This window comes from Miniopterus natalensis, chromosome 8 (assembly GCF_054644295.1).
Source record: "Miniopterus natalensis isolate mMinNat1 chromosome 8, mMinNat1.hap1, whole genome shotgun sequence".
In the NCBI taxonomy this organism is placed as follows: Eukaryota; Metazoa; Chordata; class Mammalia; order Chiroptera; family Miniopteridae; genus Miniopterus; species Miniopterus natalensis.
Window position 1 is genome coordinate 37,099,017 of NC_142088.1, and position 18,986 is coordinate 37,118,002.

An 18,986-nucleotide genomic window follows, 5' to 3' on the forward strand; every position below is an offset into this window, starting at 1 on the left:
TTATTTCCTGTTTTCAAAATGTATTTGCCCACTAGCCTATATATTTATTTAGAAATTCTATTGATTATATTATCATATGGCTATTCATAATGGAGTTGAATCTGGCCCCAGAGTGTTGAATTGTGCCAATGAATGACACAGGGTAGATCATTCCCTTTGTAAATAAAGATCCACTCTCAGTTTGCAATGTGCCATGAAGGTATGATATTGTATCCATCTACAGTAATCTTCACGTGTGTGTGTATGTGTGTGTTTTATATGATTCATTAAGCTTTTGATTGAGGCTAGAAATTACAATTTTCTACCAAAGACATAAAGAGCTCCTAAAAGAAACCAGAGACAAAGATGGATAATCTACAAATAAACTGACAGATGACTTTTTAGCAGCATCAACTGCACATGATAATGGAATAATATCTTCTAAGGACTGAGAGAAAAGAGCTGTCAACCTAAGATTGTATACCCAGCTAACTTACCTTTTAATATTATCATAAAATAAAGGTATTTTAATACAAAACAAAAACAAATAATTTACCACCAACATGCTAAAGGATATTCTAAAGAACTGTCTTTAAAAAGTAAGAAAATTATCCCAGAAGGAAGGAAAAAGATTCTGGAAGGAATGAAGAAGGAAAACTTGGTAAACATGTGGGTAAATATAAATAAGCATTGACTAATAATAATAATGTCCAACCTGAAGTAACAAAACAAGACAGAACAAGAAAAAAAGTAACATGTATACTAGGAAAGTAGTGCTGAGGGCTAACGTATTTCAAGGTCCTTATCTTATTTGCAAGGAGGCTAAAGATGTTAAATTTAGATTTTGTTAAGTATATACATAACTTTTTAGTTTAATCACTAAAGTAAAGAAAATGTAATATAGTAGAGGAGAGAATGAATGAAATAAAATAAATCAATCAATAGCAACTGGCTCAGTGAAAAAATGAGTAAAGATTTTTAACATGGATTTTAGTAATTATTCCTGGGGCTCTTACCTTACAATTACAAATACTAAGTAACTATGTTTTTGGAGCTTATATGTAAACTTATGGGACAAATGAAAACAAAGAAACAAACCAGTCTTAATATGTAAACAGGTGCTTCTGGCTTGGGATAAAATCTTTAGTAACATTATCACATAGAGTACACAGGACATGTGTTATAGGAGAGGAACCTCAAAGGTAGGGAACCCAAATCTTTTATAATGGAAAGTTAGCTTGCCTAAACTCTGCTCCAGAAGGTGATATTATCTTAATTATACTGCATAGTATTTCTGCTCTTGCTCTGGAAAAAAGATACTATCTTTTTGGCTGTTCACTATACAAGCACCTTCAAAGATAGAGCCAATACCTTTGTTTATCAGATGTGAGAAACCCATGAAGATTTATCTTCAAACAACTTTGGATAAGTTCATAAAGCCTTAGTTTTCTTGTCTGAAAAATGGAATGAATAGTATAATATATATAATTGTGAGATCAAATGATACAGTACATATAAAATGCCCAACATCATATCCAAGGACTTTATAAATATCAATCACTATTATAAATGATTATCTTGAATAAAATCTGAGCATGTTTATTGAATTATTTGTTTTCCCTAGCGAATAGAATATTGCAGTTCACCAATGTTTCTAATTATTCAAATCACCAAATATTAGAACCAAAGAGGACCAGAAAGATTATTCAGTTAAATCAGGAATTTTACAGATAAGAAAGTAAGTTCAGAGAGGTTAAGTGACTTGTTGACTTTCTCACAGAACAGCCAAATAAAAAACAATGGTCATCTGATTTAAAATTCAGATTCTTTTTAATTATACACAATGCTTGGAGCTCAATAAATAATGGTATTTCAAATGAATTGAAGCAAGCCTGTGATATATTAGAAAGCATTTGACATTTTATTTCGTCATTCTCTTCTTCCTATGTGGTTGACCTATAAACTCCACCTTAAGCTTGGCCCCTGGAGGCAAATAAACACAGAAAGGAAGGCAGGGTGGGAAGTTGAATTAAATAACCTATATCTCCTCCCCTCCACCTCCATCATAGTCAATCGCTCCACTGCAGAGAAAAAAAGAACAGAAAACTGAGAGGAAAGTGCTGTCTGTGTGTGTAGGTGATGTTGAAAATGGTCCCACTCTGGCTGAGGCAGGGAAATTCTGGAAGAATATCTGGCAGCTTTATGCCAACAGCTTTATAAAGGCTTATTGACAAACTTCTTAAGGCATGAGGGGGAGTAGTAAGGGAGGGGGAAAGGAGGTGACAGGAATAACATCTAGTTCTAGAAGCAACATGTTGTAGCAATGATCATCAGTTGTAGAATTAGATGAACCTGAGTTCCTGTGTGAGTTTGAGCAAGTTACTGAGTTTCCCCATCTGTAAAATGTACATAATGTTCCTCTGTGAGGGGCTGATGTGCAGTTCATATGAAGAAATGAAGTGAGAGTGTCTGGCATATAGCAGGTCCTCATTAAATATTAGTTTACTTTGAATCAAATTCAGTGAAGGAATCTATCCTGGAAAGTATCTGTAACAATGAAACCATTTATTTTACAACTCTACTTAATACCAAACCTAGTGTTTTTCTCCCTTCTTTAAGACTGGGGTCACAGTATTAGCTTCTACAGCATTCTGGAACATTTTCAGGGACCCAAGGTCAGAGTTGAGTATGCCCAGGTAGCCAAAGCAAGATTTTAATAGGAAAGAAATGATAAGAAATGTGAGTTTCCCTTCATTTTTTTGTCCACCTCAAGTACTCTGCAAAATCACCTTTCACTCCAGGAAATTCTGTTCTGGGTGTCCTAGGGGTGTCTCATGCGTGTCCCAGGGTAGATCTGCTCCTGCCCTTCTGATCCTTCCCCACAACTGTGAGCAGTGCACTGCCCTCTTCTGGGCATAGCAGGGACTGCTGGTTTTCAACTGCGCTGTATCTAGTTGCTGAGCCGGAAGTGTGGGATGGGCGTGGGGGTGCGCAGAGAAGAGAGAAGAGAGAATATGATATAAAACATTCCCTTATCACTCTGCTTTAGAGAAGTCCCAAAGATATGCCACTTGTCACAATATACAACTTTATGAAGAGTTTAGGGAAATAATGCTTTAGATTTTTACTTGGGGCATTCTCTCTTCCTCTGGAATTAGAGATTGTGGAATTGCATTTGAGAGTGCCACCCAGTACTGAAAATCCCTAGACCTAGACCCTTGCGGTGAGAAAGTTTTTGTTAGGATCAGGTCCATCACTCCTGTTTCTTCCCACAAGGAGGAGTGCTCTCTTAAAGAATCCCCAGCCTTTTTTCAAACAGACCTCTGTAGGACCATCCCACCAATTTGCATTCATGTCCAGTTATATCATCAGAGTAGTGGACACAATTTGAGCTCTTTTGCATGAGGCTACTAGGTCCTCTGGCCCCTAAGTTCCTGCTGGGCCCATCCTAACAGGAATACTTAAATCTGTAGCTGACAGAGTTCTAGGATCAAGCTGAGAGCCCTGCTACGGATACATATGTACAAAGAAATTTACTTATATCTTGCCTTCCTCTAAATTTGAGCGTGGGCACTTGCCTTAAATTCTCAATATATCAGAGCTTATTCATTTGTTCAAAGAAGGAATACAAGGATGATTTAGACACAGTTCCTGTGTCATAGCCATCACAATCTCTCGCGTCACTTTATGTCTTCAGATGTGACTGTCCTTACTTAAAGCTTGATTGAGACCATCTTATAGTTAACTCTGAAAAATATCCCTTCTGAAGTTAAGCGACTAGTATCAACAAATTTATACTCAATCTCTATGGTGAAAAAGAAAGTATTACAATCAGGTATATGCAGGACGTGTGGAATTTGGTTCAGTGATGTTCTTAAACCTCTCTTTGCCCCCAGGTTATGCAGATGTATCTTCCATTCTGTGGAATCGCCATATCTAATGCTCAGGTATTTGCTGCCTCAAGGAAAGAATATGAAAGAAGCAGGGTGAGTAGAAAGAAACATGACTGACAACCCACAAAGCTCTCTGTTTTTTAAGAGTATGAGTCATTATATGTTTTAAAAGCCGCAGATGCCCTTTGAATAGTCCAGGAATCCTTTTTATTTGTATAATCCTTCCAGTCTATGGTTGAAGATCCCTTTAAGCAATGAGCCCAAAGGGAAGTGGGTGCAAATTATCTGTTGTTATTTGGAGGAAATAGTATCAGCTTCTTTTAAAAAGGAAATTAATTGCACATCTATAATATAAGGTAGCAGATATAGTCTTGCTTAGTTATAGCTTTGAAACAATAACACAATTTAGTAATATTTTTACAATTTAATTTCTTTAAGAAGACAGGTATGTTACAAATGATTACACCGTACCTCGTAAATTTTATTTTTGAAATGAGAGGTTTTCTGAAAGACCATCATGAGATAACTGGACAATATACAAACACTATTTTATAGGATTATAAAGAAACACACACAGAGAGATTCATCTTATATAACTTCACCAGTCAGAGAGTTTAAAAGTTAAAAAAGACAGATGCTCAAAAGACATTAAATCATCAAATAAGGACTAAATTATATTAGGCTCATTATACTTTTAAATATAGGGAAATTACTGTCACAATTTAGAAATATATTTAACAAGATGTTCCCAAAGGTAGGAAACCCTTAATTAATTGGTAATCAAATTGATTAAAAGTTTCCTTTTAATTATGAAACTATGCATTATGATTTATGACTATTTCACAGTACACAAATAAACACAGTTCGCTACTGCAGCCATCTTCTTCAGTATAGCACGCCACGCCTTTTCTCTGACGTGGACCCATGTCTTATCATTCCCCTCCTTTCATTTGGCACTCCAGCAATACAGTCCCCAGTTTCCAGAAAACAATCTATTTGTTTCACTTTCTCATACTTTTACCCACATTTCTCTCTTTACCTTCAATACCTCATGTCCACCTTTTGACTCCCACTACCATTTGCCTTGAATTTCCTTCAGGTTCCAGCTCAGACTTCTAGTTACTCTTCCCCTCGTTGTTTATTGTTTTTCCTTGTGTATACTGCCATTGCTCTATTATGGATACTTATCACACTGTATGGTATTTATTGATGGCCATCCTCTCCAACTACATTTTGCACTCCTTAAGGGACACTTAATGTATTATTAATCTTTACATCCTCATGTACATATATGGCATAATTCATCTACTCATTCAACAAATATTTATTGTGTGGTACTCTTCAGACACTATCTGTTCAAAGTCCCTTCCCTCAGAGAACTTACTCTTCTAGTGGGAACAATAGATAATAGACAAGCAAACAAGTAAAAAATAATATAGGTAGTGATAAGTGCTATAAAGAAAAAATGAAGTGAGATAAAGGGATAGAGACTGGTTTCTGAAGGATAGTTTGGGAAGATGTTTATTTCAGAGAGCGATTAAGAAAATCTCTATAAGAAGATAATATTTAATTGGGGACCTGAGTGACATGAAGGAGCAAAGCCACACAAAGATCTGGGAAGAACATTCCAGGCACTAGAAATATTAAATGCAAAGGCCCTGGGGCAGGAGAATGCTTGGTCTGTGTGTTTAGAGAGAGAGAGGAAAGACCTAAAATAGCCAAAGCAATTCTGAAAAAGAGCAAAGCTGGAGGAATCACACTTCCAGATCTCAAACTAAACTACGAAGCTATAGTAATCAAAACAGTATGGCACTGACATAAAAAACAGACACTTAGACCAGTGGAATAGAATCTATAGCCCAGAGGACAGATTAACATATCTCACAGGGTAGGCCATGGTGGGTGGGTGGGTGGGAAGAAATTAACAAAATAACTTATATGCATATATGCATAACCCAGGGACACAGACAATGGTGTGGTGAAGGCCTGGGGTGGGGTAGAAGAGGTCAATGGGGGAAAAAAGAAGACATCTGTAATACTTTCAACAGTAAAGATAAATTTTTTTAAAAAAGAATCTATAGCTCAGAAATAAACCCATACCTATAGAGTCAATATACATGCTGTCCCCCCAAAATATATACACAGTTTAACAGCTGATAGCTCAATTTTGAAAATTAAATGTATTTTAATAAACACTGCCTTTATGATTATTCAAAATGTGTGTATACATTTTTTTGAGGCACCCTATATATATTTGATAAGGGAGCCAAGAATACTTAATGGGGAAAAGATAATTTTTTGCAATAAGTGGTGATGGGAAAACTGAATATTCACATGCAAAAGAATGAAATTGGACCCCTATCTTATACCACTCACAAAAGTTAACTTGAGATAGATTAAAGCCTTACATGTAAGACCTGAAACTGTAAAACTCCTAGAAGAAATTAGGGGAAAAGCTCCAGTGATTTTTTTTTGGATCTGACACAAAAGCACAAGCAACAACAGCAAGAATAAACACGTGAAGCTACATCAAGCTAAAAAGCTTCTGCACAGCAAAAGAAACAATCAACAAAATGAAAAGGCAACCTATGGAATGGGAGAAAATATTTGCAAATCATGTATATCAGATAAGGGGTTAATATCCAAAAATACACAATTCAGTAGCAAAACCCCAAATAATCCCATTAAAAAATGAGCAGAGCATCTGAACATTTTCCCCCTAAGAAGAGACATACAAATGGCCAACAGATACATGAAGCAATGTTCATCATCACTATTAATCAGGGAAATGCAAATCAAAACCAAAATGAGATATCCCCTCACACCTGTTAAAATGACTTTTGTCAAAAAGACAGGAGATCAAGTGTTGGTAAGATGTGGATAAAATGAGACTCTTTTGCACCATGGAAAACAGTATGGAGGTTCCTCACAAAATTAAAAATTGGATTTCCATATAACCCAGCAACCAGCTGCTGGGTATGTATCCAAAGGAAATGACGTCACTATCTTGAAGAGATAGCATTATCCACAATAGCCCAGATACAGACACAGCCTGTGTCCGTCGATGGATGAGTACACAAATAAATTATATGCACAATGGAATATCATTCAGCCATAAAAAGAAGGAAATCCTGCCATTTGTGACAACATGAATGGACCTTAAGGGCACTGTGCTAAGTGAAATAAGTCAGACAGAAAAACACAAATACTGCATGATCTCACTTACATGTTGGCTCTATGAGAAGCAGAATTCATAGAAAGAGAGAGTAGAATGGTGGTTGCCAGGCCTGGGATGTGGGGTAAATGGAGAAATTCTAGTCAAAGTGTATAGACTTTCAGTTGCAAGATGAATAAATTCTAGGGACCTAATGTTTGGCATGGTGACTATACAACTTATTATGTATTTGAACGCTGCTAAGAGTCAGTCTTAATGTTCTCATCACCAAAGAATGTAATTATGTGAGGTGTTGCATAATGTTAACTAGCTTTACTGTAGTAACCATTTTGCAATATAGTATACACGTATCAAATCTTCACGCTGTAGACCTTAAACTTTTTTCTTCTCTTTTTATCCTATTCTGGAGGTACACTGCATTGTTATTTGCAAAACTTTTATCATTTGTCAGTACAGCAGCAATTTTTAATTAGAAACAATAAAGTTACTATAATGTGATTTGTCAGTGCAAGACTCAAGGCAGAGTGTGTTTTTCCTCTGAGATAAATGTTCTTGTGTATGGGTCCCAGAGGCCCTATCCATGCCGTCACAACAAATTGAAAAGTTAAATAATTGTTCAGTTAATATGACCCATCTGAAGAAATAGTCTGGGTGATTAAAGAAATAATGTTTCTCCCTTAATAAGAGGGAATTTGGTTGGTAATTATTCAGACAATTGCCTCATCTTTAATGTTGTATTTGAATATGAAATTATTGCACATTGATCTCTACGGTAATTTGCTGTCCCAATGCCAGTTCGTCAGGATGCACTTACAACTTTTTCACCTCCTGGTGTTTCTCTTTGCTTTGGGATCATAGAGCAATCCTTATTTTCACAAGCTCTCTTTAGAGAAAGCACTGCCCAGGATGTTTGGGCCTCTTTTAGATGCTCAGTGAACTAGACTCATTTCATGGATCCATTAACTCATTCAAATGCTTTTCTGCCTGACTAGACTCAGAGAAAAAATTTTCAAATGGGTTCAGGACAAATCAAATTCATTACCAAAGTTGAAAATTAGCCAAGTCCCTGGGATGATGATCACCACCATCTCCCTGAATAGATGTGAACTTGAAAACCCATGAAATCCTTTTGCGAGAGATCAGACTTGAGAGGGCACATCTTATTAAATTCCATTGAATAAAGCACCCTCTGGCCAATTCACTGGCTGTGTAATTTTCTGGTTGCTCTTTGATAGCAGCATAATATCTACCACCTGTACATAGCCCACAGTTCTTAAATCTCTGGAAACACCAGTGTAATGAAAAACTCCAAACAAATATTGTTTCAATGCAAAAATTGCAAGCAAATTTAGCTGGGTAAAATAACAGGTTATTACAATTTGCTTTTCAAATGAGCACACAGCATTTAAGTTAGAATTTGGTTTTCTTTTTCTTTTTATTCTGCTGTTTTAAATTTAATGGTGTGTTCTTTCCTGAGATATATAATAGTATTTAAATGTTTTTCTGGACAGATTGAGATGAAGCAGTACTTCTTGTGCAGAAGGATTAGTGGGGGCTTTATATATATTTTGGAAAACTCTGAAACTTAATTAGCATTCGCTACTATAATTCTTTCAGACTTCTGTGAGAGATGTGTGTTAGTGAAAATAAGTCTCAAGTTTTACCACGAAGCTATTTCTTCCTGATGGTGAGGAAGAGCTGCCTTGTAATTTTCTGAAATAAATGTGCTCTTGAGAGAATCAGGTATTCATTACTTATAAAATGTTGGGTTTATACCTAGTCAAATTGCAGAAAAACTACTGTGTGGAGGTGGGGGGAAAGCACATAATTAATGACTATAAAGGTAATGTAGTCAGCGATATGGGATATAGTCATATAGCTATATATGGGATTATATGGGATTACATGGACTGGTGCTATGCTGAACTTGTAGTTTACAGTTCAAGACTCTGTTATAAAACAAAATTATGGAAATATGTCAAAATAATCATAAACACTTTAAAAATTAGCCACACCAAAATATTTGTATTTTATTATAGCAAAGACTAAATGGAATCTTGAGACCAAAAAAACACATTTTTATTCAGTTCTATATCCATGTAAATACATCCATTTTGTCTTTTCTAGGCCTTGTTAGAGGTGGTTAATGACCTCTTTGAAGAACAGACTGACCTGGAGAAAATTGTTAAGAAAATAATGCATCGGGCCCAAACTCTGCTGAAATGCGAGCGCTGTTCTGTTTTACTCCTAGAGGACATTGAGTCACCAGTAAGTCATCTTTCCTCTGTCATGGAGAGTTGGAGACTGCGTGAATGGAATAAAGTTCAGTTTATTTGTAATTAAGTGTGTGAAATTGGGACTTGAACCACTCTTCTCATGATGCTTCTAATCATGGGGTGACTTTTTATACAATTAAAGTCTTAAATTTTTTTACATGTATTTTCAGTCTTGCTTTGCTGTCACCTTAGAAACATAGGGACCTTAGACATCTGTACCAGTCCCGTGCGTGTACAGATGAGGGAACTAACGGACTAATGGTTGGCCCAGTGTCAAAGAGCTGAATAGAAGATGAGCTCAGGTGCCAGTCTCCCATGTCACTCACCCAGCCAGGCCTCACTATTGATGGGCATGGATTGCAGTCCAGACAATGCTCCAAGGGGGGAGGGAGCAAACTAACACTGGAGAAGTGGTGACTTGGCTCCTGGAGCCAGCACGGTTTGTACGTGAGCTGAGCAGGCTATGCTGTGCAGCAGAGGTTTGTCCTGTTGCTTCTGAAGTGCCATTCCCAGGTTCTTTTACTGCTGCCTTGACCTGTGGACACCTGCACAGAGAGCCTAGTCAGATGGAAGAGGCTCGTTTCTTCTTCCCCACAGGAGTTCCTGTCACTCCAAAGGCAGGCTTCTAGCTCAGGCCTGCCATACCTCGCCTTTCAGGTTCTGTTAAGCCCCGTGGCTCTTTGAGGGATATCTGCCGGGCAAATACACAACAATACCGAGAATAATGGTCACCATCAATCTACCTGCCTGGAAGTTAAATGTATAAACCCTCAGCAGCAAGTTAATATCTTTGCTGTAAACTCTCTTTGAAGACCAAGAATTGTCTAGCAATTAAGTGCTGTTTCAATACCTCAGAGAATGATATTTTACTCTACTTTACCTGGAAAAGGTTATTGACTTTTCCTTTCAGTTTGTGTTTCTCAAAGAATAAGAAACATAGGGCAAATTTTGGAGATTTAATAAGAATTGTAAAACTTAAACAGCATTAAAGTTTTAAAAAAATCTATATATGTTTAAAATGTTCAGGAGTGTTTTAGTAGAGCTCAGGGTTCTTTCTTTTTCAGAAAGTGTGGTCTAAACCAACAAGAGCCTCACAAGTATCCTCTGATTGTGCAAAACTCAGTGGAACTTTGGTAGAACACACACACACACACACACACACACACACACGCATGCACGCACGCACGCACGCACACACACGCACGCACACACACGCACCAGCCCCAGCCCATACTTACGGAGTGCTCTGGTTGCTCTGTGAAGCGCTTGAATTCACTGAATCCTCACTGCATCCTGATGAGACAGGTGCTGTTATTATCATCTTCATTTTATAAATGAGGGTGTCAGGCTCGGAGAGTTTGGAAGACCTGCTAGAGTCTCCCCGCCACCTGACCCTGAAGCCCCTGGAAGGAATGGGGAGGGAAGGGCTGTTCCCCGGTGCCTGGCAGGCTGAGCTCTCACTAAGCAGAGGCGGGAGGGCAGTTGCTGGGATCCCTTGAGTCTTCTAGGTCTCTGTGAAGGCAGGTGGCTGAGGGGCCTGGTAAAATCTAGACAAGACAAGCTCACTGTTCCCTAGTTCAGTTATAAACAGACATGGAAGTAATTTAAACCAGCTGAAGGTTTAAATTCTTGCCTGTCTTCTAACGTGGATGAGTTATACTGTGGTCTTGCTCTTTGGCAAATCAAATGAAAAAGTACAAATGGCAGAAGTTGATGGAAGGTGTGGGCAGAATTGGAAGCAGTAGTGGTGACAGCAGTAGCTTTGTGCTAGAGAGTGTGGAGGGCATCAAAAAACACTAGATCAAAGAGGATAAGCAATAAAGGTGTTGGTATATTACTGCAAATTTAAAAGACCTTTTTACTCTCGCAGTTGAACATTCTGACTACAGTTGTGGGGATCAGAGCAGAAATTCTGGGCCACTCCCCATCCCCCCTCAACATGAAGATGAACTTTTCTAATCCAGAGGGTCAGGGTCTGGCAGTAAAAGTGAGCTATGTACAAAAGGAGGAGACAAATCTGCTCAGTACCTTTTTAGAAGCTGTGGCTATATTTTGCCAAGGCTGCTGCTTGGACTTCAAATATAATCAAGAACGTTCTATAGGCATCCAGATAAAAGAATCAGATCATCTATTGGAAGGAATTTATTCTGGTGTTAGACTTCCTTGTACCATTCTCCAGCGCTAGGAGAAAATGTAGCAATTGCTACAGAGCCCTCAGGGAAAGAAAATGTGACCCCACAATTTTAAATCTAGTCAAATTCACATTCAATTATATAAGCCACAGATAGACATTTTTAAATTAGCAAGAAAGAGTTCAGGAAATATAGTTACAAGCTATCCTTCCTGAAAAGTATGAGAGGTTGAAATCTAGCCAAGCAAGTGATGCAGAAGACATGATAAGTAAGACTAGCATTGAGTATTGAATGCATTTAAATGTAGAACGAAGGCTAAAAATGATGGGCCATATACTCTACTTGTAGAAACAAGTGCAACCCTTATGTTATAAAACATTACATAAGGCTCCCCATCTCCCCAAAGTGTCACAGAGGCAACAGATGCCCGCACATGCAGTGGGTTGCATTTCCAAGGTGGAACATTGTGCTTGGAGAATCCATCCCTTTTCCATTGAGTGGTATCAAGCCTGCTGTTTGGAGAGAGATATTACCTCATCTCTCAAGTTAGCTCACTGCAGACACAATCCTGTGAAAGGAACCAGACAGAGAGAGAGCAGGGCCTTGCAGTGTTGGCAGAACAGGAAGACTGTGCACTCAGGGTTCATGTGGATTGCCTCTCCCAACAGGTATCTTGGTTACATGGAATATTTTAATTATAATATGTTAAATTTATCGATCTTCTTTTTTGATTTGTGTTTTATGGTGTTTTTTATTTTTTTTGATAACAGCTTTACTTCCATGTTAGAATGATTTTTCTCTTATATTTTCTTTAACCCATCTGGTATTTATATCTGTCTAGAATTTATTTTTTGTATTGTGTAAAGCTGTGTATATATGACCACTGTCTTAGAACTCTTTTCCCCCCACTGTGTAATGTTAGTTCTATATTATATCATGTTTCCATATATACCTGAGTCTGTTTTTGAGCTCACTATTTTTTCCCCACTGGCCTATTGGCCTGTTTCTGCGCCAGTATCACAATGTCTAAATTTCTGTAATTTTATAACACTCTCAGAAGCTGATAGGGCAAGCTCTCAGTGTTGTTCTCCTTTAAAATTGGCTTGTCTATTTTTGACTTGTTGCTCTTCCATACAGACTTTAAGAGCAGCTTATCAATTTCCATAAAAAATTCTGTAGAGATTTTGATAGAAATTGCTTTAATTTATAGATCAATTTTGGGGATTTCTGCAAGTAATAGAATGTATTTGGGAAAATGGCTTATACAATAAGATTTGTATCTTATATAAGAAGAAGTCTGCAAGGGGCGGTTCTGGGGATTGTGTAGCAGCCAGATGACATAATCAAGAACCCGGGCTCTGTTGTTTTCCTGTGCTTGTCTCAGTGGTCTGCCTTCACCAGCTGGCTCTTACCCTCAGGATCCAGGAAGCTGGCGCAGCTCCATGTCATCAGATAACTATGTGTCAGAAGAAGAAAGGGAAATTTCTTTTCCCATATCATTCTTTTTCTCAGGGAGGAAAGTGTTTTCCAAAAGGGGCTTTTCCCATTGACTTTCCATGACCCATTAGTCAAGAATGAACAATGCTGTTCAAATCATTTATAGTCTTAGTATTTGTGTTTTCATCTGTCATTCTCTGGTAGAGGTGTGTTGGAATCATCAGCCTGAGATGTATCGATATCATCCTATCCAGTTCTGAAGGCTGTGGGTTTAATTACCTGTATTAATATTTATTATGTATGTGTTTTTTACTTTGGGATTGCATCTTATTTTTGTGGGGAAGTGTTTTTGTTTATTTGTTTGTGCCATTGTTTTCTTTCATTCTTTCTGGTACTCTTCACTCCCTGTCTAATAGTTTGCACAGTTCCTTGGCCCCTAGTCCAGAACCAGGTCAAATATGGGTGGCTTGGGTCTCCTGCTATGTGATAATATTACACTAAACCAGAGGCAGCTTGGTTCGGTTTCTGGAAGTGAAGCTGAGTCATCTGCTCAAAGGAACACTTTTAGACACCAGGCTCCAGTAGGAGCTACCATGCCAGCCATTGCTGCCTGCCTTTTTCTGGACGTGGAGCACAGCAGGCCTCTGTCTCCAGGCTTGTGCCTTAGAAATCTTTATTTCCCCCTTCTCTCTTGGCTCCTCCTTTCCCTTCTCTTTTCCCTTCCTTTTAACCTCTAGATGTCTTTCTATATTTTATCAATCTTTGCTCTGTTTTTGGAAGAGAACAGATGTGTCAAAACATGAATTTATAGCATCATCTGTACTGGCATTACATACACTACTTTTCACAGTTAAAAAAAAAGTATCATTTCAGGAAAAATATATGCTCAAACTTTTCTTTTTGCAAAAATAACTTGTGCTTTTCTCTATTTTATTAGAATCATTCCATGAAATAAAAACCTCTAATTACTTTTTTGTGATTTGAATATTTTTAAAAGCTGGTTATTGTGATGTATGGTATTTTATGGCCTGCCTACATGTGAGGGGAAAAGGGAGAAAATAATTTAAATCTAGTTGTAGAAGCTTGGTTCATCACACTCTTAACTCAGTGTTGGGGGACTGCATGCATAGTCTGTAAGCTGGTCAGTCAGGTGTAAACTGATCCGTTTGCTCAGTGGATGCCAAAAATAGAAATGAGAAATGCCTTTCTAGCCCTCTCTTCTGACAAAATTAATATTTTACCCTTTTTTGCTTCTCCTGAGTGTTTCAGTGAATCGATTTCAAGTGACTTTGTCAATGCTCTTTTCCACTAGACTGAAAAAAATAAAACGATTGTTCCATAGCTAGCTGCTGTCAACACTAGGAGCTATTTAGTCCTTTGAACCAAATATTCCCTGGACCAAAAATTACTCCATTCCATGAATCTGTCTAAGCAATTTCTATCACTTCTTTGAGTTCCTGTCTAGCTTAGGTATTTACTATGGTCTCTATTTCTTTCCGTGCTTAGTCAAGGAAAACAAATGTAGCCACTTTAATCTATGTCCCAAGGCAATGTCTCAGCACCAGTGTTTACAGTGTTCCTCTTTCATGGATCATTCTGACGGCTGGCAGCTATTTCATTGTCCAGAACTCCATGAAATACTTCATAACTGAGTTTACAAATATGAGGCTAGTTCCTGGAGTTCATTTTCTAAATCATGAAACACAAGCTACACTTGTTTTCTAATATGTTCCTTAACTTCTTGGTTCTTATGAAATACACATACAGTCAAGCCATTGGACTGACTAGATAAGTTCCCTGAATCCAACACTCCAGAGGAAGAGGTGGGGTGATCATCATCTGACTGCTCTGGAACAGCCTATAATTCAGTCCCCTTCATCCTAAATGGATGGTAAAAATTGCTCCAGGCTTTACTTTCTACTGTATTTCCCTTTCTTTCCATTTCCTCATCTTTCTTTCTTTAACTTCTCCCTCTAAGGAAGCTAATGTAAACTCTGTTTGATTTTTGCTTTAAGTGCTTTTTCCAGAGTATAAAATGGAAGATATCTAAAAAGTCTCTGATGATTATTTGATGAGTGTATATATATATGTATATGCTCATCATTAATAATTAATATATTAACTCAACTCAATCATCAATCATTTATATTAAATATATGATATTCAACATATATACATGATTAATGATGTGAGTTGAGTGAGAAAAATAAATGATGTATCATTTATGTAGGTTAAATATATGTATATGTATACATGTTGCATATGTGTTAAATATATGCATATGTGTACTTAAATATATACATATATTTAACACATAAATTATATGTAATATATAAAGTATATAATAATGTATATATACAAAATAACTACTGAACTTCAATTCCCACTGCCCATCTCCACGACATCCTGCCCCAAATCTTCAGCACTTTTGAGAATTTTCTGTTTCAGTTAATAAAATCATCATCACATAGTAAGAAACTCAAGCCAAAAACCAGAGTAGTTTCTAAGCCTGTCTTACTGTCTACATTCAGTTTCTCTAAGTTCTGTTGCTTCTACGTTGAAACATCATTTCTAGGCTCGCCTTCCCATCCCTCCTACCTCTGTCTCTACTCTGCCTTTACTAACCTCTGGCCTTGATGTTTTCCTCCAGCTCATGTCCTTGCTCACAAATCAGGCACTCTTCATTTCCATCATCCTTAATAGTATTTCTAGTTTTCTTCCTAAAGCATGCATCTACCTCTCCCATGCTCCAAAACATTTGGGAACTGCCTGTTGCCTACACAGTAAAGTTCAAACTGCCCAGCATTCAAGGCCCGTCACCTCTGCCGTCAACCTAACTTTTGGTTCTCCTGTCTGTCCTCAGCCTTGCTCCCTCCCTCTCTCCTTCTTCTACCCCACCTCCCCTGGTTAACTTATGCAGGCATTTGCTTCTGTATCTTTGCACACATAGTTCCTGTGAAATACAAAATATACCAGACAATTAAGGACATAATTTCATCCAGGCTATTGCAATAGGAAGAACATTCACTAACAAGGAGCATGCCAAAGGAAAGGAAAGGTGCCCCGGGTTTTGCAGAAGCACGTGGACAAGGGAGTAGTCTGCATCTTTTTCGTGCATCTTGGGGGAGTCATGAGGAAAGATGGAGACAGGTCTTATTTTGAAATATGCTAGGGCAGGGTGGTTCTTTGAGGTTAGCCAATTCTGGAAGACAAAACGGTAGGATTTCTTTACCATTACTGGTTTTTGGAAGCACAGGACTCAGATGAAGTGCGACTCTGTACTGACCATTGTCTGCAAACCCTGCCTCTCCCCATCTGTTGTCAGTCTTTCTCTTTTTAGCTCGGTGCCGTGACAGCTAATCTCTACATACTGTGCCACTTGGGCTTTCTTGTTCTCTGGCTTCCAGTTGAGTTTTACAAACAAAAAGGATCAGCAGAAGATTCAAGGGCAGGAGGAGAGAGAGGTTGGAGGTACTTACTCCCCTTGTTGTCTCTCTGCCAGTTGTAGAGGTGGCTGGATTCTTCCAGTGCCCCTCTCCACAGCTCCAGCTCCTCCAGGGCACCAATAACGATTCCCTCCCTCCTCCCTGCCTCCTTCTCTCCCTCACACTCTCTTGTGTTCCCTTAGACCTAGGGCTGCTTTCCAAAGCTGCTAGTCCCTGCTTTACAAAGTTGACTCCAAATCAGTCCTTTTATGGAGTTAGGTTCAGTTAAACTCTTTCGAGTACTCTGTTTTTCTACCAAAATTCTGATTTTGGAAAACTTTCCTCACTTCCCAGTCTAGAGCACCCCTGCTCACCCTTCAGGACGTAGTTCACATGACCTTCCTTCAACACCCTCCTCTGCACTTCTAGCATTTTGAATATATACTGTGACGAAATGTTACATTTGTGAACTGTTTCCCTCTCTGCACTATTCTGTGAGTTAACAGTACCTGGTACACTAAGTATTTGATAAATGTTAATTGAGTGAATAAATAACTAAAGTACTCATCAGGATAAATGAGAAATTTATTAAGAAGGATGGTAGTAGATGATCATTTTATACATTCTTTTGCCCTTATAGAGTAGTCCTCTCATGGAAAAATGGGGATTAAGAAAACTAATGGGAAAAAGGGGGGGATTAATTAGATCATTTATATTTTCTCCATGGTGGCAGGAATATCTATTTGAGCATAATTTTTGTATTTTAAGTTACTTTTTAAATTTTTTTTAAAAATGGAGAGAAACCAGACCAACTAGTGCTTGATAAATATAAAATCAAAAAGACTTCTGTCCATGGAGCTTTTCCAAAGAACAGGCAGAGACACTTGGGGATACTGTTGACTTCACTGTGGCATGTGTACTGCCTTCCCGGGAGCAGCAACCAGCCAGCGGAGCTCGGAACCACTTGTTCAGTGTCACTGACCTATAAACCACTTCTGGTATCTCTTTTATGAGATTCTCTTTTTACATAGTGTATGTGAGTGTGTGTTTATTTAATCTATGTTCATTTAGTACACCTATAATCAGAATTGGATTTAAGTAATAAATTTTTTAAAATTAATAAAACTAAGAACCATACGATTGTCCAAGTCAAGAATAAAGCAATAAAGAATTTTATTTTTTTTCATTTATACTTTCATCTGTTTTTATTAGTCGTAATCCCCACAGTGACACTATATATATCCCATTAAGTTTTATCAAAGTAGTTTAACTGTTTTTGCTGTTTTGTTTTTGCTATTTTGTTTTTTAGCCCAGGTGTCTGACTGTAATTTCCTACTTGAATGCATCATATTTTTAATAAATTTCTAATTATTATCATACAAGGCGTGAAATTAGGAACATAGTCTATACTGCCTTTGCTTATGCCACCAACTGCAAATTTGGGGTTCCCCAAGACCACCCTCAACCTCAATAATTTGCTAGAAGGGCTCACAGAACTCACTGAAAGCTGTTATACTCATGGTTATGGTTTATTATAGGAAAGGATACGGATTAAAATCAGCCACAGGAGAGGCACGTGGGCAGATTCCGGCAGGGTTCCGAAAGTGGAGCTTCCAGTTGTCCTCTCTCCCTGGGGTCAGGGATAGCATTAACTTCTCCAGCCACAGTGTGTGACAGCATGCATTAAGTACTGCCAAACAGGGAGGGTCGCCTGAGCCTTGGCATCCAGATTCTTCACTGGGGCTTGATCACCAAAACCTAGTTGGTCAGCGACATAGTTGACCTCAGTCTCTGTCTCCTCCAGAGGTTAACTGATAGCAGGTGACCCAAAGACCCCACCCTAAATCACATTGTCCCTGTGGCTCAAAGCCCCACTCTAAATTACATTGTTAGTATCTGGCTGGCCCAAGGCACCTGGGTAAACAAAGATACTTTTATCAAGACTGGACATTCCAAGGGCTTAGAGGTCACCTCTCAGGAGCCAAGGGCAAAGGTCAACACCATGGTTCATGAATGAATCCAGTGTCTGACTTTGATCAGCACACCATGGGCTGGTTTACTAGGGGACACAACTAGTACTGTCCATGATATGGAGTGTGGAAGTTAAAAGATGCATAATCCTTGACTTTCCTTTTATTTATTAAACTTGAATTTAGGAAATAAAACAAAAAGACAAAACAAAATGTTAGACACCCCTCCCTGGCCCCCCTTTCCCCCAGCATGTGATTTATGTTGAAATGAAAAGTTCTAGCACTTTAGAAAAACAAGTTTCTTCCTTTTGGTAGTTTTAAAAGTTCCCCTTTTCTATTTCAAGAGCTCACACATTCTGACATTTCATCAAGAGGTACCTTTTAAAAAATCTTATCCATTCTCTTTATGATTCTAGATCTGTAAGTTTTATGGTTTTAAAATTCAGTCCATAGCAACAGCCTAAAACACATTAAAAATAAGAGAAGAATTTACTGTCCTCTAACAGAATAAAGGAAGAAATCACAAATGATGAGAAATCAAAGAGGATTTAGGACTAATTACATTTTTAAAAACCTGTGACAGTTCCCCATTCTGCAAACATAAACACATCTACCTTTCATCCTACTATTATTTTAACTTTAAAAATTACTTAGGGTAGAGTTTGAGGGATTTATTACTTGGTGATAGCAAATAGTCTC

The 18,986-nt window shown here is 37.9% G+C and overlaps 1 protein-coding gene across 1 annotated transcript in view; it reads left to right on the top strand.

The window, feature by feature from the left end:
- The window catches only part of PDE11A (phosphodiesterase 11A), a 253,430-nt gene that overhangs the window by 78,754 nt on the left and 155,690 nt on the right, over positions 1-18,986 (top strand). The window contains exons 3-4 of the mRNA XM_016209449.2: positions 3,876-3,965; positions 9,175-9,315. Coding sequence (XP_016064935.2) covers positions 3,876-3,965; positions 9,175-9,315 — 231 coding nt within the window. The remainder of the gene's footprint in view (positions 1-3,875; positions 3,966-9,174; positions 9,316-18,986) is intronic.